The sequence below is a fragment of the Martes martes genome (assembly GCF_963455335.1).
Source record: "Martes martes genome assembly, chromosome: 13".
NCBI lineage: Eukaryota > Metazoa > Chordata > Mammalia > Carnivora > Mustelidae > Martes > Martes martes.
Genome location: NC_137901.1, coordinates 18,373,702 through 18,401,504, shown reverse-complemented (window position 1 = coordinate 18,401,504; position 27,803 = coordinate 18,373,702). Strand labels below are relative to the sequence as shown.

The following is a 27,803-nucleotide window of genomic DNA, read 5'->3' as shown; positions in this document are numbered from 1 at the left end:
ACTTATCTACAGGACACAGAGAGAGAGAATTAAATGAATTAACTTTTGTACCATTTCTAGGGACCTTATTTAAATCTCGTTAAGGATCAAAATGATTGCTGTGTACACTTACCAGTCATAGGGAAGTGGTCTGTACTGGAATAATTTTTAAAGGGTGTGTTCTCTTTAATGTCTTTCATTATAAATAAAGCATGTAGAGTGCTTGAATAAAAGCTACCTATATTGTACATAAATATGAATTGCCTTTGAAGTCAGCAAGTCTTATTTCTTTATTTTAGTGCTCTTACATTTTTTACAGATAAGGGAAAGAATATCCTGTAGTATTAAGTAACTATACTGTAGCTTTAGTAAATATACTATAGTTTAAATACTGCACACTATCTAGAATTTTCATGCAACTGAGGCCTAAGTTAATAATTTGAATTTTGGAAAATTAAGTATTTTTGAAATTAATTTTGGATTTGCATCTTTTCTATAAAGGTTATGGACATCATTATGTACTGCCTTGAAGGATCTTTAGTTAAAAAGAAAGGTCTTCAAGAATGTTTCCCCGCCATCTGCAGGTAAAGAAGCCTTCCATAGCATGCAAAATAAATAATTTTTACAAAGAAATAATTTTGAAAAAGTTTTTAACAGTATGAGTTAGTACTCTTGCCCAGTTAGAAAACCAGTTCTGAATTACTGTCTGCTTACTTTCTGAAAACAATTTAGGCAGCTCATAGTAAAAAACACAGCTATAATAGAACCAGTATTTGAAATTGGATCCTGATGAGATTTTCTCAAAACTTGAAAAAATGAGTAAGAGATAGCATCTGTTGAGTATGTGTGTGTCCTTACATTCATCACTCAAATTAACATTTACATTACAGAAGGAAGAGTTTAGGAAGCTTCTTTCTGACTTAGGAGAGAAGGTATACTTTTCAGCCAGGGGAACATTTCTACCACATTTTCACTGGTAAATTTTATTTTTTAATATAAAGGTAGCATTTTTCATATTGTCCTACCAAGTGCAGGTGTTTTCCCTATGAGATAACTGACCAAAAACTGTTAGAACTGACATAATAATGTTGCATATGTTGAATATAACCAATAATTTTAGATGTATATAACATTTGATTGTTAGGAAATGAAGGTTTTTTAAATGTAGTAGTGTTTATTTTCCCTTTAAAATAGTTTTTGTTTTGAAAAGTGTTTATAACTTGGGGTACATTTTGTTAAAAAATTTTTTACCTCCAGGTGGTTGTAAGAAATAGTGCTTAAATCTGTTGAAAATCATTGTTTTTGTAGAAAACAGAAACACCAGTTGTCATAGTTACATTTTTCTTTTTAAGACACATTCAGCTATCTCCTTTCTTCTGTTTGCTCAGTTCTGCACACATACAGTAGTGACAAGCTTCACTTCAGACTGTAGGTTTCCTGAGACAGGTGATATTGTATGACACATCGTTATGTCTTCTGTATCTCCTGGCATTTGAGCAAGTGTTTGCTGAATGGGTTGTACTCCATGAGTCTACTAGTTTCTCCTTCCATATTTATCAAGACTTTATACTGTAGCCACTTCATTTTGGTGTTGCTGAATCATGCCGCCCAGAAATGAAAAACAGAACACCCAAAAGGAAAAGATTGTGCTGGAATATACATGTGGACAGACGTGTGTTTTCTTGTGGTACAGATTACATGTGTGAGAATGCAGGCATTTTTTTTTTAACATTATGCCACGTTAATTTTGGTTTGTGTTCTTTTTGTTAGAAATTGTATGTATAAAATCTTTTCATGCCATTAACTGATGACAGTATATGTAGCTGTTACTGTCTCAGTAAGTTGTTCTCTAAGGAAATGCCTGTGCAGAAATGGACACTGGGATGTCTCTTTATAGAGGTGATGATTATTGTAGAGCTGAGTGTTAGCAAATGTTAGCAAAGGATTCCTTATAGCACCAGTCTTAGGGATGTAAGATAAGCCTCCTGGAGTTAACGTGAGGAAATTGTCCAGTGTTTCAAGGGCCTGTCTGCCCTTGCTGGAAGCCTGCCTCCCCAGTAAGCGGCCCCCTCAGTTCCTTAGGTCACCCTAGTTTGCTGGTGTTTCTTTGCCGGAGAGTAAGGATTCTGCTGGGATACTAAGAGGGCATGCTCAGTACCAGGTTATTTTGATTCGGCAGAAAGCAGTTGTATTTTGTTTATTAATTTGATAACATCTATTGAATACCTACTGTGTATCAAGTACTAGCTAGGCCCTGGGGATAAAATAATGAATAGGATGATATCCTCAGGGAGCACACAGGGTCTAAAAGGGTAGGTGATTGTTAAGATAGATAATTCCAGGGTGCTGTGTTATGTGCCAGAGTAGAATTCCATACCAGAGACAAGACTGGACAGTAAATGGCAGTGCTTAATTCTGGGTAGAGGAGGCTTAGAAAGTTTCACAAAGGAGAAAGTATAGTAAGAATCATATAATAATAATAGAATCTTAGAAAGTTTCGCAAAAAAGAAGGCTGACTAATGATAATCTCCTTTTATTAAAGGAGAAACATGTTTTAATAACAGTAACTGCCAAGTAGAGAGAAGGATCCGTGCCCCACAAGGGTTTGGGTTGGTGGTGGTAGGAGTGATGGTGGGTTCTGGGAAAGCTTCACAGAAAAGTTAATGGAACGAGCTTTGCAGAATGAACCAGTGTGTGCCGTCTGGAACTGCAGAAAGAACCAGATCAATAAATGTCTAGAGACACAAAAGTATATAGTGAATTTTGGCAAATTCTAGTGGCCAGAATGCAGGTTGAGGGTGGACATCTAATGTGGTGCCAGAGGGTGGGGCTTTGAATTCCGTACAAAGGAATTTGGCCATTATTCTGTAAGCATTGGAGAATCAGCAGAGTTTAAGTAATTCTTGGACCAGAAAGAAGTTGATAAGACCTAATCTTAGGATTCAGACTTATACAAGCAGTTGTTAACTATGAAATTAGGTTAGATGTTATATAGCTGTGAAGATAGAAGCCACAGAGAGCCAGCCCATAAACATCGGAAGGTGATTAGCAATATAAGGTCGTTGCATATGCTACATGTTTTTTTTTTTTTTAAGATTTTACTTATTTTTTTGTCAGAGAGAGTGAACACACGCAGACAGAGAGGCAGGCAGAGGCAGAGGGAGAAGCAGGCTCCCTGCTGAGCAAGGAACCCGATGTGGGACTCGATCCAGGACCCTGGGATCATGACCTGAGCCAAAGGCAGCCGCTTAACCAACTGAGCCACCCAGACATCCCCATATGCTACATGTTAGTTGGAACAGGCAGTAAGTTATGGAGGACTTCAGAGAACATTAAGCTGAGATGGGGCCTCAGGTTACTGCCCGATGCCTCCCTGCCTACTAGCTGATCTGTACTCGGTTGATGAATGTACAACCACAAAAATGTCAACATAGCAACAGAAGTTAAAATTCTTTTACTGGATCTCTGCCGTGTCCGTGCCATTGTTCTGGGTGCCTTACAGCACCTGTGAGCCCCCTGCTTGTAAACGTTTTTCACTAAATATGAAACTCCAGTCAAAGTCACTGAAGTGAGTATCTGTGGTTCAGTCATGTGGTATTTGTTTTTGCAATCTTTATATAATCTTGTAGTCTTTTTGTGTGTGGAATTTTTCTTTTCTTTCCTTTCCTTTACCCTATTTATTATTTTTTTATTTTTGTTTTTTCCTTTATCCTACTTTAAACATACTGTGGGTTTTAGCTTAGGCTAAGTTCTGTCATGTTGTGTTGCTGTGTACCAGTATTCAGTTGTTATGGTCGCTAGATCAGATCATAAAAAGGTGTTTAAAAACTTCATTACATATTCTTTAAATGAAATATTTTAAACAAAATGTTCTTTTTAAATGAACTACTCATTTAAAAGAAATATTAAATAAGCGCCCAGTGGAATGCTCATCATTTAGATATTCCGAGAATGTTAGTTTCCTGTGGGTCTCTCTGTCTTAATAATAATGCAAAAAACCAAAATGTATGTAAGAAATTAGTTAAAGATTTGAAAGTATTTTATATGCATACAGACTACAGAATGGAATTATTATTTTCGTATATGTAAAAAAATTGGTTTACTTCTCAAAATAATTTTTAGTCAGTGTAATAAAGGTGATCTTCACATCTCAAGTTGTATTAATTTAACTAGGAACTAATCTAGGATCCCAAAGTCATCGAATATTTAAAAATCAAAAGTACTCTGACTTGGGTTATAGATAAAATTCACAATTTTCTGTGAGTACCAAGATGAAGGAACATCATCAAATGCTGAATAATCCCAATAATGGTTCTCTTGGTTTTTGGTTTGGTTTGGTTTTTAAAACTTGATCAGTGGGCTTATGATTCTGATACACATCTGTGTTTTGAATTTTCTATTCAGGATTTTAAAACTTTAACATTAACATTTTAACATTAAATTGGTAGTTTCTCTAAGCTCTTCTTTATTGTTGGAAGTTTGGCAGCCTGTTTCTCAGATATAATAAAATTTCCATTTTATTTTTATGAAAGTCTTGGGTTTTAACTTAGGCTGATCTCTGTGTGTTGTTAAATACCAAGAGTCAATTTGATTTCGTTTTTCTTATTTATTCATTTATCTATTCAGGTTTATTTCATGATTATATGACTCCATATGTAATTTAATGAGTAGTGACTTCATCTACTTAGTTATACTGTTAACTGAATTTCTTTGTCCTCTGATATGTTTATTCAAAACATATTAAAGTTTAAGCTACAATTTGTAAATTCATTGAAAGAAAGAAGGAGTAATACAAAAAGTTTGATTTACCCAATTTGGTTTATATAATAGCTTTTCTATCTATTTTAAGATTTTAGTTATTTATTTGACAGAGAGAAACACAACGAGAGAGGGAATACAAGCAGGGGGGAGTGGGAGATGGAGAAGCAGGCTTCCTGCCAAGCAGGGGACCTGATGTGGGGCGTGATCCCAGGACCCTGGGATCATGATCGAGATGAAGGCAGACGCTTAACGACTGAGCCACTTAGGCGCCCCCTTTTAATATCTTCTGCTTAAAAGTAGAAATGCATTAGGACACAAGCCAGTAAAATTTGACAGGCATTCTTTCTTATCACTGATCAAAACTCACTTGCTGATACTAAAACATGAGGTTACAGCAATGCATAAACGTATAATTTGCCAGAGATAAGCCATAAGTTCAAATCTAAACTTAGCAGCTGATGTGCAAAGAGGCACAGACCATCAGTACCTAAGTCACAGTGTTCATAAGGTAGAACGGTTGTTCAAAACAACCGTTCCTCGCCTGAGCTCTACATGCAACTTAGAGTCCTCATATAAAAGACATACAATATGTATGTAGCTTACAGACCCTGTAGTTTTAGAGGTTTTGTGACTCTCAAGAACATGTTAGAAGGATGCTTACACAACTAAATATTTTTTTAAGATTTTATTTATTTATTTGACAGAGAGATTGAGATCACAAGTAGGCAGAGAGAGAGAGGGGGAAGCAGGCTCCCTGCTGAGCAGAGAGCCCGATGTGGGGCTTGATCGCAGGACCCTGAGATCATGACCTGAGCTAAAGGCAGAGGCTTAACCCACTGAGCCACCTAGGCGCCCCTACACAACTAAATATTAAACAAAGTACAGCGAGCACTTACTGGTTGAGAGAACTAAGGACACAGGTGAGAAGGTAACGTTTAAAAATGTATTGAGGGGTCACTCCCAGTTGGGCCCTCTGAGTAATGATCTCCAAGTGCAGTTCCTAGACCATCTTCAGGAGAATTACCTGATTTCTACGCTCCACCAGACAGACACCTCCTCAGATTCTTACAAAGCCTGGGACACTGCATTTGGTGGCCTCCCCTGATGATTTTTAAGTACACTCAAGTTTGAAAATGAGTACTCTAAAATCCAAAACCAAGAAACACAAAACCTGAGTCATTGTTCATAATGACCATGTTCTGTTATATAAAACCTTGGATCCTTGAATGCTTATTTGCTTCTATATTGAATAAACTCAGAGGAACACCAAGGAAACACCTGAAGACATTCCTTTACTTCCTTCGCTCTGGTGATGCCCTATTAGTTTTTAAAGAGTTGCCCTTAGACTGTATCACGAAATGCCTGCCAAAGATGTTAACTTCAAACTGGTCATTGATTGGCTTTTATCTAAAACTCAGTTGGAAAAAAAACAGAACACTTAGGAGCTAGTTTAAAAAACACACAGACCGGGGCGCCTGGGTGGCTCAGTGGGTTAAAGCCTCTGCCTATGGCTCAGGTCATGATCTCAGGGTCCTGTGATCCAGCCCCATGTTGGGCACCACACTCAACGGGGAATCTGCTTCTCCCTCTCCCTCTACCCTTCCCCCTTCTTGTGCCCCCCCCAAATTAATAAATAAAAATCTTTAAAGATAAATAAGTCCAAAACCTTTAAAAATAAATAAGTAAAAAAAAAAAACCAAAACAAACAAAAAACCAAACACATAGTCCAATAACAGCAAAAAACCAAACCAGAACACGTGGTCCATTTATTCTTCTACGTGTTTGAGTTTATATCTGTAGAGGAAATTACACACCATCAGAGAACTGCCTGGTTGGACCATAGTGTCTGGTCTCCTTCCCGTTTCTGTCCCCAAGATCCTCTTCAGGACTACGCCTGCAGTTTTCATGGAGGAATCTTCCAGGAGAGTGTCTGGAGAAGACGGCCAGTGCTTTAGTGCAGGGCTCGTGCTGACGTCATGCTTCACTTTGCTTAGTGCCCCCTTCTGTGAAGTCTCAAGACATTTCTTTTAAACTCGGATAACAAGCATTTTTTGTTTGGCCCTAAGGAACTAGTGTGTGTTTTGGTTGTTGTTTTTTTTCTTCCATATAACCAGGGGCTTCATTTGAAAATTTTGCTTTGGCCCTTAGGCAGCTCAAAGCCAAATCTCTGCCTGCCTCTCAGTCATGTCTCACATCACCCATTCTCCTTCCCTCATCATCACACCTCAGACTGCTCTTTCTCTTGTACCTTTCCATCGTATTGTGTTCTATAAGCTTCCCCAAGTCCATTATGGAGTATGTGAATATATATGTATGTATGTGTCTGTGTGAAATAGATGCATGTTTTAAATCTTATTTCAAAAGCCATGGCAACAAAAATAATTTTACACAGAATACCAACTGTGATTATTTTCTTAAAAAAATTTTTTTTTAAGATTTTATTTATTTATTTGACAGAGATCACAAGTAGGCAGAGGCAGGCAGAGAGAGAGGAAGGGAAGCAGGCTCCCTGCTGAGCAGAGAGCCCCGATGCAGGGCTTGATCCCAGGACCCTGGGACCATGACCTGAGCCGAAGGCAGAGGCTTTAACCCACTGGGCCACCCAGGTGCCCCTTTCTAAAAAAATTTTCTAAAAAAGTCCTTGTGTTAACTGAATGATCCTAGGTCTTCCTGGAGTAGTTTATATATCTGTAGATATTTATCTACTGGAAGATACAAAAATCACGTGATTTTAATTGCTATATAAACTTTATAGTCATGAATTTAAATATTTCCTAATACACATTAGTTCCAGAAATATTGTTAATAATATAGAAGTGTCTATTAATAATAGAAGAAAATTACTTAAATTTCAGTGCCCTTGAGAGATTATAGCACATACATCCGTCAAAAAACTGATCCACAAAATGGTTCTGCCAGATTTTTCATCACTATAACAAATAAGGCTTTATTATTATATAGAAAATAAGGTGCGTTCCTTTTATAGCAGTAAGATTCTTGAAACATTGAATTTTTATGTTTGTGAATAAGCAAAGTCAGAGCTACAACCAGGTAACTCATTGAAGACATGAATCCCTCCAGATTCTCGGCGGACTCATTGGCCTTTGCTTTGCCTTTGTCAAGCTCCTAGATGATCGTCAAAGAGGCATCAGCTGGCACTCTAGGTCACTGTGGTTGAAGGCAGAAGTACTGAGGGCTCTCAAGTGATGTACAGTTAACTGCCTGGTTATAAATAATACAGCGTCCACAGTTAAACATATCCTAGACACAAAGAAAGTAGAACTAACTTTTTTCAAGGAGTGGAAGATAAACATCACTGGAGTTTTCCCAGAATTCCTTGTTCAAATGTAGCTCCCAGGATGCCTGGGTGGCTCAGTCAGTCAAGTGTCTGCCTTCAGCTCAGGTCATCGGGCTCCCAGCTCTGCAGGGCAGCCTCCTTCTCCCTCTGCCTGCCACTCCCCTGTTTGTGTGCTCACTTGCTCTCTCTCTTTCTCTCTCTGACAATTAAATAAATAAAATCTTAAATTGAAAAAACAGTAAAATATAGTTACCAACTGCTGTGTTGCTGAACTTGGATATCCTTGTGAAGTCCCTCATACAACAGACCAGTCAACACTGAGCGTCTCGTGCCTGAGTCAGTTTGATTAAGTTTCCTCTTTGGGTCACCGTATAAACCCTGTGACTTATTTTATATGACTATATTTGATGCAGCAGCGTAAAAAATCAAAGTGTAAAAATACACAGATGCTACTGAACTAAGAGAAAAGCAGTATAGAACATGTATGTATTACATAGACAGTTTTAAAATGTTTCTTAATTCATTTTGTAAAAATACTCTTTTGCTCGTCTCAATAAAAAATGTAAGCTCTTGTAACCTACTGCCTGTGAAATCTCAGTTAGAAAGAAAGATAAAATACCTCTGGAAATAGGATGAAATTATAATGTAATTTTAAAATTTGAGGCTATCTTATTCTGTTCTTGTGGACTAGTAGTGACATAATGCATAGCAAATAAAGGATTAGGGATTTAAAAATGAAATTGTAAGTTGATGGGAAAGTAGGATTATATTAGGAGATATAAAAGGTTTCAGGATTTTTTCATAGCAACAACTAGATAGACGTGCCTCTAAATGCAATTTTTAGTCACTTGAGTCCTCAGTTACGTACGTTGTAAGAAGCTGAAGGGGCTTTTGGATCCACTTCCTTTATAGCTCCCCCTAGCAAGTAGGCGAGGGCTTCTCTGGTCTAACCTGTATGCTCCAGAATTCCCAGATAGATCCTTATTTCAAGTATTTTTATTCCCTTAAGTTGAGGCAATTGATTTGACATACAACTAAGAGTGATTTAATTTTTATGCCTTCTAAAGACTTGTCAAATAAACTCACAAATTGAAAAGAAATCCTTTGGTGGGCTCCGTCTCAGTTTTTAGTGAAGAAAGTCTAAACACTTGGTGCAGACACTCAAGGACTGAGTGGAATAATGACACCAGCTAGGCCACTTCATGAGTTTAGTCCTTAATTTCATCGTAATAAATGGTACCAGTTAGTTCACTGAAGCAGTGACCTTGCTGCATTATTTTTATAGGATGACAAGCTGTAGACTGTTGAATCTGAAAAGGCCCTTATGTTACCCATTATGTGTTCCTATCCTTCATTTTACAAACGGATAACCTTAAGAACATTTTTGTGCTGACAGTCGGATGACAGTGAAGCCCAGCTCTGCTGAACAGATCTCACACCTGCTCTGTGCTCTGCAAGGGACAGTGCACAGGCATGGACTCATCAAGCGACAGCCGTGTTGTCTCCTCAGAGGACGAGATGGCTCCTGTTGTGTTCCAGGCCCTGGTCTCTTCCTGCTACATTCTTCATTCCATCCTCTTTCCCTTCCTCTTGGACTGTGCTCACTAGAGAACCCTGCTCTCACATTAGCCTCTCTTCTTTCTGGCGCCTCGTCCTCAGCCTGGAAGCAGGCTCTGTTCTCTCACTGAGCCACCCTCCCTCCCCTCTACATCTCATCTGTCTGCTTCCTGGCCTCTCATCTTTCCTCCTCCAGGAAATGGAGTCTGCACTCTGCCCATTTTGTCACCTCTCAAGTCCTCTTGAACTACTGTGATCTGATCTTTGCTCCCACCATTTTGCTCATCTCTCTCTCTCTCTCTCCCTGCCCCCTACCCCTTTATAGTTTTTTGATTGTCCAGTATTTTTCAGTCTTTAGTGATTGTCAAACCTTTTGGTCTCAGAACTTCTTAAAAATTAAAGACCCAAAAGAGTTATTTGAAATACTAAATGAAGTTCATGTTGATATATAAAAACATATTTTTATGAAAAATAACTAATTTGCCAAAAAAAACCTGAGAAAGTAGCATTGCTTAACATTTTTTCAGATTTCTCTAATGTCTGACTTAATAGGAGACAGGTGGATTTTCATATCTGTGCCTGTCTTTAATCTGTTGCCATATGTTGTTTTAATTGAGTATGTGGTGAAAAATCTGGACTCACGTAGATACAGAGTTGAAAATAGGAGGAATGTTTCAATAAGCCTTTTTAATATAATTTTGCATCTTCCGTAGTTCACCAAAACTCAACATGTGGTCATGTGATCATTTTTAAAGGTTAGCTACAATGTAGAATCTGTAATCATAATGAACTTTTCGTGCCATTGTATTTAACCCATTGGTACATCTTGCACTTTGAATGGGTCTTTCTCCCATGTATGACTTTGTAACATTATGCATTTGTCTTTGGAAAGTACTGGTCCCTGAGTTATGTAGTTGTCCATATATTATCACATTGCAACACACAGTATCAAAAACATCACTTTTGCTAGTATTACTGCTGATCTCCTGAAAAAGCCAGTGTGTAGTAGGAAGCCAGAATTCTCATTTGTACCCGAAAGCCTGAATTTTATCATTGGCAACAAGTTCTGTTTGTTGTTTTCCCGGACAAGAATAAAGTAGTTGATCTTCAAGAAAATGTCTGCCAAAAAACCAAGTCCCGATAACCACAGTTTGTCTCTGGGGTTATGCTGTCAAGTACAAATGGTGTCATGTGGGAACACAAACACACACACAAACAAACAGCTGGTGTAGCTGGCTCCTCAGTCCCACAAGGGTTTCTCCCTGAGACAGCACTCCGATTGCTGCCTCCTGGAGGGCTTTCTGTGCCCGTCCCGTGTTGTCTCTCTGAATGTTAAAACGACAGGTACTCAAGGGTGAGAATGTAAATAAAGTTAATAATTTTTGCTGCCTCATCAGGAACATTCTCAAGTGAAAATGCCTAGGGGTTTAGTTCTGCTTGCCAGCAGCACGTGGCCTTGAAGATGTAATGGCGGCCAGTAGAGCACAGGGCCGTGGCCTTGGCTGAGGCTAACGCACCAGCACCTTTACCTGGGCTTGCTCTGACACCGGCCGTGCAGAGTCAACACAAAGAACAGATCCAGTGATACCTCAGTATCTCACAGAAGTAGTTTTGATCTCACACACTTCCTAACGGGAGCCCGAGGCCCCGAGGCGTGTGCACACCACCCTCTGAGAACCGCTGATGTGGCAGAGCCTTTTGTTGCCCTGAAATGGGAAACTTATTTCTTCTTAATTAAAACTCTTCCACACTCTGCAGCCCTTAAATCCCCAAGATTGGTAGATAGGTTATATCATAACCTTTTCCTGGATCCAGTGCCCAGGGAGGAGGTAGGCTAGACTTCAGGAAGACTAGGGATTCGTTTTTCTGAAGCTCAGTACAAATCCTGAAATCGATCCTACTTACTTTAAAGGACCCTTCGCTTTTCTAGGGATTCCTGGCTCTTGCCGCAGTGCGGTGCCGCTGCTCTCGGAAGGGGGCCTGCTTAACCCTGGACTTTGTGTGTTACGCACTGTGATACCTACAAGCTGGCAGCCAAACTTCCCATCATTTAGGACTCATGTTACAGATACTATATTAAATGGGCTAGACCTGTATTCTCCAAATCCTAATCTCAAATTCACTGTGCTGAGGGCACCTCGGTCCTTTTTTCTACTCCTTGCACAGAGCCACACTTATTTCCTCTAGGGACCTTGGTTCCTGCTATTCCCTCCTCCAGATCTTGACGTGGCCTGTCTGGTCTCCTCATTCACGGCCACTCCCCTGACCTCCCTGTCTCGCAGGGCCTCTCCACCACCACTATAACATTGCCATTTTACCTGCATCGAGCCGATGTCATCCGAAGTCACCTTGTTCATATTTGCACTTCCTCGTTAGGTGCTTAAGAACAGGGGCCCTGTCTGGTCGCTTTCCTGTTGACGTTCCCAGCACCCCTTGCTGTTGAGAGAACGCTCTCGAAGACCCTGTGCCCACAGCGAGGCTTCACAGGACCTGCTGCTGGGACAAAGGGACAGGGCAGGCACCTCCTTCACCCTCTCTCACCTCTACCACCCTAGCCTCCTCTCTTCCTCAGCTACCTCTTCCCAGTCCTAAATCACATCTCATCCTGTTGATTCCAAAGTTATCCTGTAATCTCTTCCTGGCAGCCTAAGCACTTACTCTGTATTTAGCTTGCTTTTATTTCATTGAAACCAGATTCTCAAAGGTGTAGATGATATATGAAATCTTAAGATATATATTCTATACACGCATACACACACACACACACACACACACACACATACACACACACACACCCCACAAAGAGGGAGAGAGAGAAAATGAGAGTCTTAGTTTTCCAAAGATAGGAGACTCAAAGTCAGTAATTCTCAGCCCTCTTGGTCTCAGGACCCCTGTATAGTTAAAAATTATTGAGGGCCCCAATAAATTTTTTTTAAGATTTATTTATTTATTAGAGAGAGAGAGAACATGAGCAGGAGGGGCAGAGGGAGAGGGAGAAAGAATTTAAAGCAGACTCTGCACTGAGCACAGAGCCCGACGCGGGGCTGGATCCTGCAACCTCGAGATCATGGCCTGAGCGAAAACCAGAAGTCAGACCCTTAACCTACTGTGCCACCCAAGCACCCCCAGGACCCCAAATAATTTTTATGTGGGTTATAACTATCAATATTTGCCATATTTGAAATTAAAATTAAGAAATTTAAAAGTAATCTGTTAAATGTTCATGTAAGTAATATTTTAATGAAAGATGATATTTTCCAAAACAAAGGAAATTAGAAGAATGGCATCGTTTTGGGTTTTTTCCAATCTACCACGTCTGCAGTAGAAGTCCACCAGATTCTCGTATCTGCTTCTGCTTGTGATAGTTCACACCATGGAGAATCTGGACGTTAGCTACGTGCTCGTGAGAAAATGAGAGTGAAAAGGGAAAATAGCATCTTAGTGTCCTACCAAGGCGGGTCAGATACAGAGCATGCTTTGAGACTGCTCTGAGCGTGACTGGGACTGCCGGCAGTGGGACGTGAGTTCTGGATGCGGGGGGCTCCTGCCCTTGTCACACCCAGCTGGGCAGCGTTGGCCATGTCTGTAGGCTTCTGTTTCCTCCTCTGGAAAATGAGGGGCTTTCCAGTGTGTAATAACCTGCTGCAAGCTAGAGCCCGAAAATGTTAAAATCTTTCCTCATTACTAATTTATTAATATATGATTACCAGTCATCCTATCTCTTAATAAGATCTGAGACATGTTATATGCTCTTAATGTAAGGATGCTGCAGCTTCTTTAATGCTCTCCCTAAAATTCTTTGAAGTAATTAACTATCAAATCTGAACCAACACTAGATTATTTAATGAACAAAGGACTCAATTAGTATGAAAAATAAGTTAAGTGTTTTAAAAAAGAAAACACAAGAAATGCCTATTTTATTATGCTGTTTTTTTTAACCTGTTGAATTTCTGTGGAAAAAGTCAGTTAGGTAGAAATCAGAACATAGTTTTAACATAGAATCACCATTGTGCTTTTAAAAGCCTATTATTTGTGGTATATCCAGACAATGAAATGTTATTCAGCACTAAAAAGAAATGAGCTGTCAGGCCTTGAAAGACGTGGAGGAACCCTAAATGCTTATTACCCAGTGAAAGAAGCCAATCTGAAAAGGCTCACATACTGTTTGATTCCAACTATATGACATTCTGGAAAAGGCAAAGCTGTGGAGTCAATAAAAAGATCAGTGGTTACCAAGGGGGTTCGTGGGAAGAGAGCGTGAGTGGGTGGAGCACAGGCTTTCTAGGGCAGAGAAACTACTCTGTGTGATTCTGTAATGGTGAATGCATCATTTTACGTTTGTCCAGACCCATTGAATGGACAAACCAAGAACGAGTCCTAATATAATCTACAGACTGGGAGTGAATTAATAATGTGCCATTGTAAGTTCATCGGTTGTAACAAATACACCATTCTTGGGAGGTAGGTATTGCTAATAGAGGAGTCTGTGCATGTTGCGGGGGAGGAGTATTTGGGAAAACCCTGTACCTTTTGCTCAGTTTTGCTGTGAACCCAGAACTGCTCTAAAAAGTAAAGTCCAGGGCGCCTGGGTGGCTCAGTCACTTAAGCATCTGCCTTCAGCTCAGGTCGTGATCCCAGGGTCCTGGGATTGAGCCCCACATCAGGCTCCCTGCTCAGCAGGGGAATCTGCCTCTCCCTCTCCCTCCCTCCCCGCTTGCTCTCTCTCTCTCTCATTCTGTCTCTCAAATAAATAAATATAATCTTAAAAAGAAAAGTAAAGTCTTTTTGGGGTGCCTGGGTGGCTCGGTCAGTTAAACATTGGACTCTTAATTTTGGCTCAGGTCATGATCTCAGGGTCCTGGGATTGAGTCCTGCATTGTGGGGGGCGGGGGGGCATGATCAGGGAGTCCAGCTCCCTGCTCAGTAGGGAGTCCGGCTCCCTGCTCAGTGGGGAGTCTACTTCTCTCTCTCTTCTCCCTCTGTCCTTACCCCCTGCTCACACACACTTTCTCTCCTTCTCTCTCTCTCTCTCTCAAAATAAATAAATAAAATCTTTTTTAAAAAGTAAAGTCCATTTAAAAAAAAATACATAATCTATTATAAAGAGTCAAGAAATCAATATGACTTAAGTGATGTGTAATGGCGAGCATTCAGTATTTATTTTTGATGACAGCATATCATTCTCATTCAGTGATGAGAAATTTTAATTAATTAGTCACTCTGTTATGGTCTATGCCATCCGGTTATTCTAAGTAACGCTAGATAGTTTTTATTTTTTGAACTGAAAATTGGTATGAAAAGAAAATATTCTAATTGACTGGGTTTTGCCAGATAAATGGTAAATCCCAGTACCCAGTTCCAAAATGAGAAAAAAAGTCACCGAATAAATAAGAATCAATAAATGGAGTTCAGGTGACCTAACAAAGTAAAATAATTTTTAAGCAGTCACGGGGCTTTTCTGGAGTGAGGTTTTCTGCAGACTTGATTCCCTTATTCAGTGGCCACGTTAACGCACGTCTGTGTGTGCGGTGCCCGGCCAGCGTGAGCTGCTCGGCTGCATCTGGTCAGCGGGGCATTGCTCCGTCTGCTTCAGAAGCCTTCACGCCGGCTTGGCAGAGACCGCCGGTGCATCAGAGAGATGTCGCGATGCTCTGATCAAAGGGTCTCCAGGACACGTGGTAGGGTGGGAAGGACATGAAGGAGGGAGCGGCTAGTAGTGTGCAGGAGGAAAAAGGAGAACTGGTGGTATCTTAGCTGAATATAAGATGATGAGTAGATGTTTATGAGGCAGACAAATCCTTCTGACTCCAAAACCTGAGCTACTTCCGTATGTAGAATCGGCTGTCATTGAATAAAACAGTATTTTAAATGTGGTTGTGAATCTCTGACTAATGAGTCAGTGATTACTTTGCAAAAATTGTAGTGTATATGGTTTTACATGGCATATTTCATTGCCAAGAATGAGGAAGTTCTCAAACAGTCTATGCATAGGCCTGAACAATATATTCAACGGCTCAAATACTTGGACTTCTTAGTAGATACTAAACAGATTTTGTAGTGGCAAGGAGGAAACTAACTTGAAAGGGCTCCGGGTATAAATTTCTCTAATTTACTATAAATGGATAAATCATCAGCATTTTAGTAGTATTGACACTGAAATTTAAAAAGTTTTTATGGTTTTGCTGGATTTAGCTCATTATCTCTTAGCTGACCTTTGTTGGGACCCTCTTAGTATGATTTCATATAGAAAATGTACTTTATGTTAAAACATTTTTATTCACTCATGTCCTCTAAATGTAGTTGTTGTTTACCAACAGTTGTTTCCATTAAAAGATACTAGATCTGTGACATACCATACAGCTGTTAAAAAGATTGAGGTCAGTCCATTTCTACTGATCTGGGAAGATGGCAATAGAAGAGTAACTTAAAGAGAGATTAGTAAAGTTTCAGAAGGGCACATAAAAATCATTTTTGAAGAAGAAAACTGTGAGGATTTATATTCATGCTTGTATGTATATGCCTATGAAGAGGAGAAAAATCTGGAAAGGGCATACTCCAAAGTATTTCTCATGATTACCTGAGGTGCTGGAGGGGATTGGAAGTAAAGGGTAACTTCCCTTTCTTAACTGTTTATTTTTCTATGTTCTCTGTGTTTCTTTTTTTACAGTGAGTGTGTATTTCTTTTAAATTGGGTATATATTAGAAAATTCAAATAAATAATAATCATTAGGAAAACTGTTAAAGCTATAACATAGAGAAGAGTCCATAAAATCAAGGTAAAATAAGTAAACTTTTGAACTGAATGGGAAAAAAAAAACCTAGACAGAAGAGTTAAAAGTCTGTATTTTCAGAGCCAGTTTACCTTTTCTTAAACTTTGTTATTATGTAGACAGACTGATTGATTCTGCTTTTCAAGTGAAAAGCTGATTCAGCTTTGTTCACCCTAAATGGGCACTTAAAATCCAGTAAGGAAATGAACACCATCTACTTTAGAACAGTGCATAAGCTCATTTTTTAAAAAACTCCTCCAAACCTGTGGTTTGTTCTTATCCCATATGGTGATAACAATAATAGGATGTAAACAGCTTCTATGCTAACTTACAGGAAAATTCTTAAATTGGTTACCATTTTATAGTCTACTTTCTGTAATAACTGCAGATGTTAACCCTTTACTTTGGTGAATAGAAGTCACTCTCAAACCATTTTAGTCCATTTCCCTACTCCTAAAAACTCTACGACAGAAAGACTGTTTTTCAATATTAAAGTTCTTCATAAAACAAAACAAAACTCTAAAGCTTCCAGAACTATTCCATTTCCCTGTATAATGGAAAGAAAGATTACTCTTCAGACTGTTTGAAGTGATACATAGAGTTTCAAACCAAAACTTTTATTAGTATCAGCAACTTTAAGCTGAAACTAAAATAATTTGCAGTTACTATCAGGTTATATTGGCAAATCACAAGTATTTAAGAAATAAGTATAAAATATCTGGGAGCTTTCATTTCCCTTATTTAGCATGTTAATAGCACTTAGTTGCCCTAGGAGAATACCACGTTAACCACATCTGATTGATTCTTTCTGTAGCCTGTCTTCAGAGGTGCAGATGATGCTGGTTATGGTGATGGTGATGATAGGTGCTGAAGTGTGCGGGTACTAACGCTGGGAAGCGTTTGTTGTGGGCCAGGCACTATTCTGAGTGCTGTGCATGTATTAGCTCATTTAATTCCCACAACAACCGTACTCTTACTGTTCCCGCATTCATATAAGGAAACCAAGAAACCAAGGAATAGGCAGGTGACTTGCTCCAGGTCACAAAGTTACTCAGTGGCAGAGTCAGGCAATAAGAACTCTTTCCCAGGCACCAATACATCCTTAACGTGCACACTATTTCCCTTGGGGAAATGCTGCTCCCTGTACAATGTAGGAGGTGTTTCCAGTTCTCCTTTTAATACCCCAGCTACAGTGTGCCCATAACAAGTTCTTCCAGAAGGGAAGTAATTCACCTATTAAATATTTAACAGTGTTATTCAGGAGATATCTGTTGACTCTTGAAAATTTACAAGAGGCTGGACAGGAGGTAATGACTTTCAAATGGAACTCATCCGTATCCGTCACCATCCCAGAATGAGGGATTTTTTTTTCCTTTTTGTCTTTTGAACTGGTACCCTCCCTTGGAAAGAAGCACTTCTAGAAAACATTTCCCCACCCTTTCCTGCTCACACCCCCACAAAACTACCACAGGTCCCCTTGAACTGGTGCCTTCGCCAAAGCCACTTTGCACGCGGGTAGGTCTTGCAAACACATGAGCAGCACAGAGACCTGGATTTCTGGGGGCAGTGTCGGTACACGTTCTGTGGAGTACCTCCTGCTTGACGGAGCGCCCCTGCCCTTGATGGCACGGGTGCACCTGTGAGAGCTGACGGCCAGTGCTTTGAAAACCTACTCCTCATTATTTTCCTAGCCCTCACGTGGTGGCCCTCAGAAGAGCCTTTTGGTATCTCATACTGGCCAGCATGGGGCTTGGGGCAGGTGTTGTCAGTGGTGCCTTCTGCGGTCAGTGTCTTCTGCATATCGCTGCGCTGCAGAAGGCCTGTTGTCCTTTCCCACAGAACAGGTTTGCCTGTGTTTAGTGCTCCAGTCTTTTTTGTGGGTTACTGGGAACATGTTGTGGATGTTGAGAAGTCTCAGCCCTCATCTAGAATGCCCGATGAGTACAGGGATGCAGAGCATTGATTAGCTTTTAAATAATTTTTGTTTACATTAATCAAGAAACTTTTATGCACATCCAGCAGAGTGTAAATGAATCAATCTAAAAAGTTATTTCATGCAAATTAAAATTAAAATGTGATAACCATTTTTTCTCTTGTGTTGGTGGGAAAGGTAGAAAGTTGGGTAATACCAACTGGGGGCACTCTTTCACTTTTAGTGAGAATTGAAGGTAAATTGCCATTGCTTATCACATTAAAAATGTGTGTATACTTAAATCCAGAATCTTGCTTTGGGGATCCTGTCCTATGGAAACAGTCACCTATGTATATAAGGATCCATATGCAGTATAACTTAATTGTCAGGAAGGGAATATTCATACACAGAATATACATACACAGGAGCACGATGCAGGGATGAGAAAGAATGACATGGGATCATGGATACCGACATAGGCAACATTCCTTGAAGTGTTGAGAGACGGATAGAAAGTTGCAGGGTAATATGTGTAACATGATACCATTTGTGTTATCAGAATTAGAAAAATCTCTCAAGGGTGCTTGGGTGGTTCAGTGAGTTAAAGCCTCTGCCTTTAGCTCAGGTCCTGATCTCAGGGTCTTGAGATTGAGCCCCCGCATCGGGCTCTCAGCTCAGCAGGGGGCCTGCTTCCTCCTCTCTCTCTCTCTCTCTCTGCCTGGCTCTCTGCCTACTTGTGATCTCTGTATGTCAAATAAATAAATAAAATCTAAAAAAGAAAAGAAAAGAAACCTCTACTGCCTTTCTCCCAACTACCCCAGTGAAAATTGTCCTTTTTAAAATCTTTTAAAAAAAGAAAAAAGAAAAATCTCTCAGAAGTTCCACCAAATCCTTGACAGTGGTTCATCCTTGGTAAGGGAGGGAGTGTGAGAAGGAGGACTTCCTTTTTACTACGTACCTATTGGCAGTGTTTTGAGTTTTTTACCAGTACATATGGCCTTGAGACCTTTTTAACAAAAAGAGTCAAAAGTTCGTGAACCGTTTTAAATCAACGTCAAGAATTTCTAAAAGCCACTCAATAATCCTAGTATCTCAATGGCTTATGAAAATACGTGTGCCTGTTCTACCATCAGTACTCAGTAAATGTTAGCTGCAAGTCGTGTAGTTAGAGAATTGTAAATAGTTCTAAATTGTAGATGGTTATATCCCACATTCTGTTCGACATCCTTAGATTTTAGATGGTTTCATGTTAACCTGGAGATTAATTTTGGATTATCAAAAGAGTGTTTCTTATTGCTTTTTAATGCTCAAGGATATAATAGACAATAGTAACTCAACATCCTGAGATCATTGGAAAATACCAAAGTCATGGTTAAGAAAGTGATTTGACAGGTTTCTGGGTTCCTCCCAAATCGTATTTTTGCTGAGAGTTGGGTATTGCCTTTTCCTTTGTGTTTCCAAATTCACTTTTAAATTTCACATTAGTGTTCTTTTATTTGAAGGCAATTTTTAATAAAAATAAAAAGGTCATCAATTTAAAGGAGACTATAGAGAGTACCAAAGTTATTTAGAGACACAGGCACTGGGTGTTGGCGAACTCACAAGCAAAGTGATTTGCTCCAGGATCCTGCACTCAATTCACATTTGTGCTTCACACGCATTTGTGGGGTGGCTAACACCCCACTGTGACTTAGTCATAAAAATTTGAAGTCACAGACACAGCTTTGGAAAAATAACCTATTCCAGTGTTTATTGATGATCGATAAGTTATTATTTCTTTTAACTATATTTTGTGTGATAATACCATGTTCATTGACATTTACATGTGGCAATATATCTGGCAGTTTCACAGCATAGTTTTTATTTCCATAACAACATTTATACCAAAAATACATACTTTCTTGTATGCATCATTATTTAGACAATATTTGCCTTCTTGAATTTCAGTTCAGGGAATCTTTTCTAGTTCCCTAAGGTATAATTAAATAGTTTCCAGTATGCAACTGTCAGCCTCATGCTAACATACCCAGATGACAGAGACCTTTATAGATAATTTCATTAAAATCTGCAGTTACTTGTCTCAATTAAAAAATTATTTTTAGAGGGATCATGGCAGTTTCTTGACTTCTTTTTCTTCTGCCCAACTTTTTGGGACAGGTTTTGTTTCCTTTATTTCCTCATCTCAATTATTATTTTAGACCCTATAAAATCTTCATTGACCCTGAAAATCAATATGTTTTGCATAGTTTTTACACTGGTTCACTGGGGGATAGGCATAGTGTTTGAACTTCTTAACGCTGCGTTACTTTTTACTGCTCATTTGGACCACATTTATGTATTCATACATTCAGCAAAAGATAAAGTCTCTGGTGGAGAGAAACGAGCTATAAACAAAATATTGTTTAATATCAGGGATGGTTAAGTACAATAAAGAAAAAATAGAATGATGGAGGAAGGGCTGCTGTATTAGATAAGGTGGCCTATGAAGATCTTTGTCAAGATCACCTTGGAACAGAGACCTGAATGAAGGGAGGGTACAAGCCATGGAGATATCAGGCAGATGAGGTTTTCAAGTGGAGGGAGCAGCAAGTGTTAGAGCTCCAAAGTGGAAACCTTTAAAAAAAAATTTTTTTTTTTTATTTGCTCATTTGACACAGAGAGATGTGGCTAGAGAGGGAACACAAGCAGGCGAAGTGGGAGAGGGAGAAGCAGGCTTCCCAGTGAGCAGAGAGCCTGACGCAGGGCTCCATCTCAGGACCCTGGGGTCATGACCTGAGCCAAAAGCAGACACTTAACAACTGAGCCACCCAGGCGCCCCAAGTGGAAACTCTCTTGGCATATTCGAGAAATTACATGGAAATCAGTGTAACTAGAGCAGAGGAACAAAGGGAGATAGGATGAAGTCTGGGAGATGGGGTCCCGTCACAAGTGTCTTGAAGGATTGTTGTGAACATAAGAGAAAGGTGATTTAATTTGTGGTTGAAAAGGATCAACAAGATGGGATCCAAAGGGAGACAAACCGTAAGAGACTCTTAATCTCAGGGGTGGGGGTGGGTAGGGAGAGGGTGGTTGGGTTATGGACTTGGGGGAGCATATGTGCTATGGTGGGTGCTGTGAAATGTGTAAGCCTCATGATTCACAGACCTGAGGCAAATAATACATTATATGTTAATAATTTTTTTTTAAAGTATAAAATTTAAAAAATGATCAGAGTAATTGGAAGATGAGTCCATCAAAGGAACCCTGAGGCCATGGTAATTTTCAAAGGACAGAAATGATTTAAAATATTGCCAAAAGGATGATTTGAGATTAATAAATACTTATTTATTGGGGAAAAAAAAGAAAAAAAGAAAAGGATCACCCCAATTGCATGTGGACAGTAATGAAAGTGTGGGATCAGTGACTAAATCAGTGACCCCAAACCCAGTAAGAAATATATTTTGTAACATTACCGGATTCTAGTTTATTTTTCTTTTATGTACTTGGATGGTAGTGTTCTCTCTAACTTGTGCTGCGCCAAGTTCAGGAGATCCTTGTTCTGATTTGAATATAATAAAAGGATTCTTACCAGATTGTTATCCAAGAAAGCTGCCCAAGTGACATGTTGTTGATGTAGTGAACTGGGGGCTGAAATACCATTTTAGAAGACTCAGACCACCTCAGTCCTTACTCTGAGAACACCCCCTTCCAAATTATGAAGGAATTTAAGACTTTAATGTAGGAATTTAAGACTTTCAGGTCACATCTAGAATAATTTTAAAAACTGTAGTGGATCCTCCTCTTCAATCCACTGATACCTTTGGGGGTAGGGGAAACTAATGTGTATCTCACAGTCCCTCAATGGAAAACTAGTTCTAGGTGAAGAGTAGTTTAGGGGTATGCTGGGTTCTGGAAACCCTCAGCAGAGATAGACTCCCTGCAGCCTGTCTCCCTAGAGTGGTTACTTGTGAAGTGACTACGTACATACCACAGATTTCTTCTGTTGAAAGAGATACTGTTAAGGGAATAAGAAGTTTAACAAGAAACCCAAAGATAAAAAACATGCCCCAAGACCTTCACTGTCCAGAATTGTTTAAGATCTTGTTTAGAAGTATTACTCTAGCAGTAAATTGCAAAGAATGACAAATGCAGACCTGTAATGTATGGTCCTTTCAGGAAAACTAAAGATGTGATACCAAGAATAGATTTGAATTCTTTTCTTCCATAAATTATGGTGTTTACAGATGATATAGAAGGATGAGGTTGATATCAGAGCATAGAAGACAGCCAGTGTATCAAAAACTTATGAAATTCTGGTTTAAGTAAATTTTGTCCACATAAATGTATTTCAGCACAGATTTCTTTTGAAAGGATTATTTTGGGGAGTAATTACAGTCACGTTTTACGGAAAGATTTCAGAAGTATTGCAGCTACATCTGTGCAAAGTTTAAGAATAGATTTTAAAAATACTTCTGAAATTTCATTTTCCTGTGGCTATTAACCTGAACAGAATAAATATTCGTTAAAGCATTTGTTAGGTAGTATGTTCCGTGTTACTGTAATTGCGAGTTAACTGTGTGTGTAGATGTCAGTGTAGCTATATAGTGATGCCCGACACTTAAACCACTGTAATGATTGAATAACAAAATATTAAGTGTTCTTAAACTCTTCTAGGGTATTTTTTAATTTTCAAATATAGGTGCATTGGATTTTGAATGCCGATCCCTGCCTTCTCTGTTGCGGTAGCGTAATGTGATGCTTCAGACAGGAAAAGCGTTGAGGAAGCAGCCTTACGCTAGCCACTCAGTAGTGGGGAAGCTTCATGTGTGTCAGGAGCCTTTAGTGCCTTTCCTTCCCTCCAGCCAGTGTACAAAGAGGACATCCCACTGCCTGAGCACAGCAAAACCAAAACCGGCAGGAGGTCCTAAAGTAGTGTCTCTCGTGCGACTGAAAAATGAAGCGTTAATCTTCCACTGAAGGGAAAGGAGTTGTTTTACTGAGTAAGGCTTAGGGATAGGACAGAACTATTAATGAATCCATCACTTGCTAATAAGGAACAAATAAAAGGTTTTAAAACTGAGTATATCATTTTCCAGATTGACGAACTGTGTGTGAATGTCCTAATGCCATCCCATGCCTAGATGGCTTTATCACAATGTCGCTGGTTTCAAAATACCACATTTAAAACTCTAGTCTGCCTACCAGCCTCTCTTACCAGAATTTCAGAAATGTTGTCACGTGACCTTGTAGTTTTTTAACTCCATTTCAAGAAAGCGCTAGAGAAATATTTCCTTGCTGTCATCTCCTTTCCCTCTCCTGCCCATCTTTTAAAAAAATGGTAACAGAAAAGTTAGGTTGGTAGGACGACCACAGAGAAAGAAGTCAAGGAATGTGTGGTAGAACTGATGGAATATCCTCATAAATATTTAACGCAGGCCACTTGTTCATCTGGGCAACTCCTACTGAGACAATAGCACTAGATAATGGGAAGGTATATTCACAATTCATTGGGGATATAAAATCATACCTTATTTACACTTGTAGTGATTTTTATTTATATGTTCCCAGGCTCTAGCCAGATGGCCGGGAAATCTTTATGGCAAAGCATAGATCAGGAATTCAGATACCTAATCCACTCATGCAAATTAACTTAGAAAAAAGAAATAAATAAAAATAAATCAACCTCTTAGAACCTTCAAATCATCCTCCCTCAGTTTTCTTTTCATGTAATGCCAAATAAGTACCAAATGTGCTTCCTTGTACTACCTTTAGTCATAGCTGTCATTTAGATAAACCGGTAAATGTGGAAAATCTATGGAATTTGCCAGATTTTGCCTTTTTCTTATGGATAACTTGCTAATTTCATTCTAAATTATTGATATGTACTTAAGCATAACATTAGTGTTGCTTTTTTATGATCTGCTAGAAAGTATGTTTCACTCCTTAATACCATAATAAAATGTGAGAACATAATTGGATTGAATATGTAAGCCTTTTCATCTTTTCCATTCTGTTTAAGTAGAAGTATTTGCATAATAATTACTATAACAAAACTGAGTTTTCTTATTAAACCTTATTTGACCCTATTTCTTGCTTGAAAATTTTAAGGTGTTTGTAATGATGAAGTTGTTTCCTACTGAAAATAATTATCAATAGCCTAAGTGGTATTTTGCAACACTTTTCTTTCAGTTGGTTTTAAGAGTTACTAAAATGAAACAGTTCTGAAAAATCTCGATATATTAATTATAGATATATTTATTTAAAAATATATATCAGAGCTGACTTCTATCTTTGAGATACGTTCTGTTTGCTTCTATGTGCAGGTCATCTCACCTGGGTTTTTTGTTTTGTTTTTGTTGTTGTTAAAATGTTCAATTCAGGTTCTACATGGTCAGCTATTATGAGCGGAATCACAGAATAGCAGTTGGAGCTCGCCATGGTTCAGTGGCCCTGTACGACATCCGGACTGGAAAATGTCAGGTAAATAAATCATTGTGACTTCCTCTCCATAAAGTGTGGAAGTTATTGAAAGGAGTGAGAGACTAGCACTTCACCAGTTGACGTGCTGAGCTGCTGGAACATTATGGATAATGCTAAAGGGATCAATAGTTTAATGAAGGACTCAAAGAATATAGAGCCCTACTGTCTTTATTCACTGGCATCAAAGGGCGGCTACGGATGGGTTCATAATAGAGCCTAGAGAAAGGTGGTCTGCTTGCCAGCTACTTTGCAATAAGTCTCTTCATTTAAACAGTTTTCTGATTCTTCTATTTTTGCCGTGCATTTTCTTTTCTTTTTTTTTTTTTTTAAGATTTTATTTATTTGACAGAGAGCATGAGCAGGGGGGAGGGGCAGAGGGACAGGGAGAAGCAGACTGCCTACTGAGCAGGGAGCCAAGAGGGCTTGATCCTGGGACCCTGGGATCATGTCCTGACCTAAAGGCAGACACTTAACTGACTGAGCTACTCAGGCGCCCCTGCCAGGCATTTTCTGAAAATGTTTGATGTACGTTATTATGATTAATGACTAACCAAAAATTAATTTTCTAAGTAAAACAAGAGATTTGGCAATTCTAAGACAGCATCCTAGCCGGAGTTCAAGAGAAGAAGAAAAAAGAAACTGATGAGATAATATATTATTTTTATACTTTTATAAATCTTTTTGTACTTTTTATAACACTTTATTGTTTATGAAGAATTGTTCTTGATTTTAATTTTCATCTTGATCACTTGATTCTCAAAATGTACCAGTTGGTTAGACAGGGCAAGTCTGGTCCCACTTTAGATATAAGTGAATCAAAGCTCCAAGAGAGGCTTTAAATCTCTTTATCCCAGAGGTCATACTGTTAACAAACGGCAAAACCAGGGCTAAGCTCCCCTGTGATCATGGTGAATTTATAGGGCTCATTGATAAATAGTTCCAAGTCATAACTTCTTATGTTTCATTATAGCATTTATCAATGCTGATCTATTCAACCGTATTAGGAATTATATTCAACTGTGTTAGATAAGTATGTAGTCAACTGTATTAGGAATTTCCAGGAGGAATATAAAGAAATTCATAAGGATATATCTAAAATTTTATACTGCCTCTAAAATTTAATAGGCTATTAATTAATTCTCCAAAAGCTTCCCTGGCTGCTTTCCATGAAAACAGTAGTTCTAAGAGCTGCTAATAGATGTTGGGGGTAAAAATTTCAGGGGTCAGACAAATTTAGGAGATACTGTTGGAATGTTGAACACGTTTCTTTATGCAAACGTTCTCAGTCTCTAATGTGTAAGTGTGCATTTTGTGTGAGAGCGTAGAGGGTGGACCGTTTGCCATACTTGTGTAACTGTTGAATTTTGTTTCTGTCAATTTTTTTTAGACATTAACTCCTTATCAGTGGCCATATGTTTGTTTGTTTGTTTTACTCTGAACTCCGAGCAGTGAAATCCCTCTAAATACTTGTTTAAAAATTAAGTTCCATGTTGTTTATAAGATTCTCTCCTAAAAGGGACATATTCTTCAAGTAGCGTTTTCAGCATCTATTCTGGTAAGACGGTTTTTTAAAATGAGAGTATATCATTACTAGCAGACTTGAGAGAAATAAATCACAAACATCAATAAGGAAAGATTAAAAAAAAGGAAAAGAACAAAGGGACCTTTCCAAGCTTCTTTAAAATTGAAGTATAGAAAGCAGAGAGAAGACTGTTACCAGACAAGACACAGTTGGCAAAACCAGCAGAGAGAAACGTGATGCACTGTGGGCACAGGTCTCAATGAAGGTCTTGGGAACATGCAAAAAACATGATAATTTGGATATTTTATTCTTTTTAATTCAATTACTTAGGATACACTTACTAATCAAAGGCATTCTTTCTTAACAGGAATTTGTAATGTCATTCTTAGTCTGTTTTATTTTCTGTCCATCATTTTAGTACATTTAGGCATTTTAGTACCTCCAGATTTTTGTCCACATCAGCTTCTTGATTTTGATGTCCCAGATTACCGTTAGTGCTATATGACTGAATAACCTTCACCTTCCAGCTCCGTATGAAAGTAAAGGTTACCTTTTCTTCTAATCACCGAGAACAGGAAAACAAAGCTACATCTCTAAGTCTTAACTGCTTTTGCCGGTTACCAGTTACATCCAGTGCCAGTGACACTTCGGGGATTCTCTTAAATCTTTTATGGTGTCAGTGTTGTAGTATTTGAAATCAGCGAGTTAGCCGTTGAAACAGAATGCACAAGTGTAATTGGCATGTTCAGAAATGATGTCTTAGAGGTGAATCCAAGGACTAGGGAGTTTGAACTGGGAGTGCAGTACTGCATTTTCTGACTAGCTATTGGAATCAGCTGACAGAGAGAGTGGGATGGTTTTCCTAGCATGAGCAAAGACACGGAAATAGGACCTAAAACATGTAGAGAGGATAATTAGTAAATTCACTGGACTCTAGGGGGTGGGGTTCCAATTAGGTGGGAAGATAAGATGTAACCACCATACAGGGAGAGTCTCAGCTGATGGGAGAATCTGCTGTGGTCTGTCCAGGATGCAGAGAACGCAGGACTGGGGAAGAAAAGGGAGAACATGCGGATTCCCTGTCATCGTTACTAGATTGGTTGGTAACAGAGAGCATAGAAACACTAAATCCCCTTTCCCTTACTTTTTGGCATTGGCTGCTGGTTTTGTTGGTTTTTTTTTTAATCCATTTTCTTTCTACGTGTTCTTCCAAAACACACACAGTAGGAGATGATACAAAGCCACAGAATACCTATGCATATCTGTCTGGAGCACGAAGTCTACTTGAGCGTTCTCAAGCTCTTGCCGAGATCACCCCCGCCCCCTTTCAGTAAATGAAGCTCGCTGGAACACAGCCACGCTCCTTGCTTTGAGGGCCATGTGTGGTGCTGTCACACTACAGCAGAATTGAGTCATTGTCACCGGCGAAGACCATATACATGGTCTGCAAAGCTGAAAATATTTACTATGTGGCCCTTTACAGAAAAAGTTTGCTGAGCTGTGCCTTAGCTCACCAAGGAGGAAGAGTTAGCGAATTTAACTACA

General features: G+C 39.0%; 1 protein-coding gene across 1 annotated transcript in view; it reads left to right on the top strand.

The window, feature by feature from the left end:
* Positions 1–27,803, top strand: part of WDR7 (WD repeat domain 7) — a 331,238-nt gene that overhangs the window by 239,083 nt on the left and 64,352 nt on the right. The window contains exons 24-25 of the mRNA XM_080821004.1: positions 481–563; positions 24,637–24,736. Coding sequence (XP_080677130.1) covers positions 481–563; positions 24,637–24,736 — 183 coding nt within the window. The remainder of the gene's footprint in view (positions 1–480; positions 564–24,636; positions 24,737–27,803) is intronic.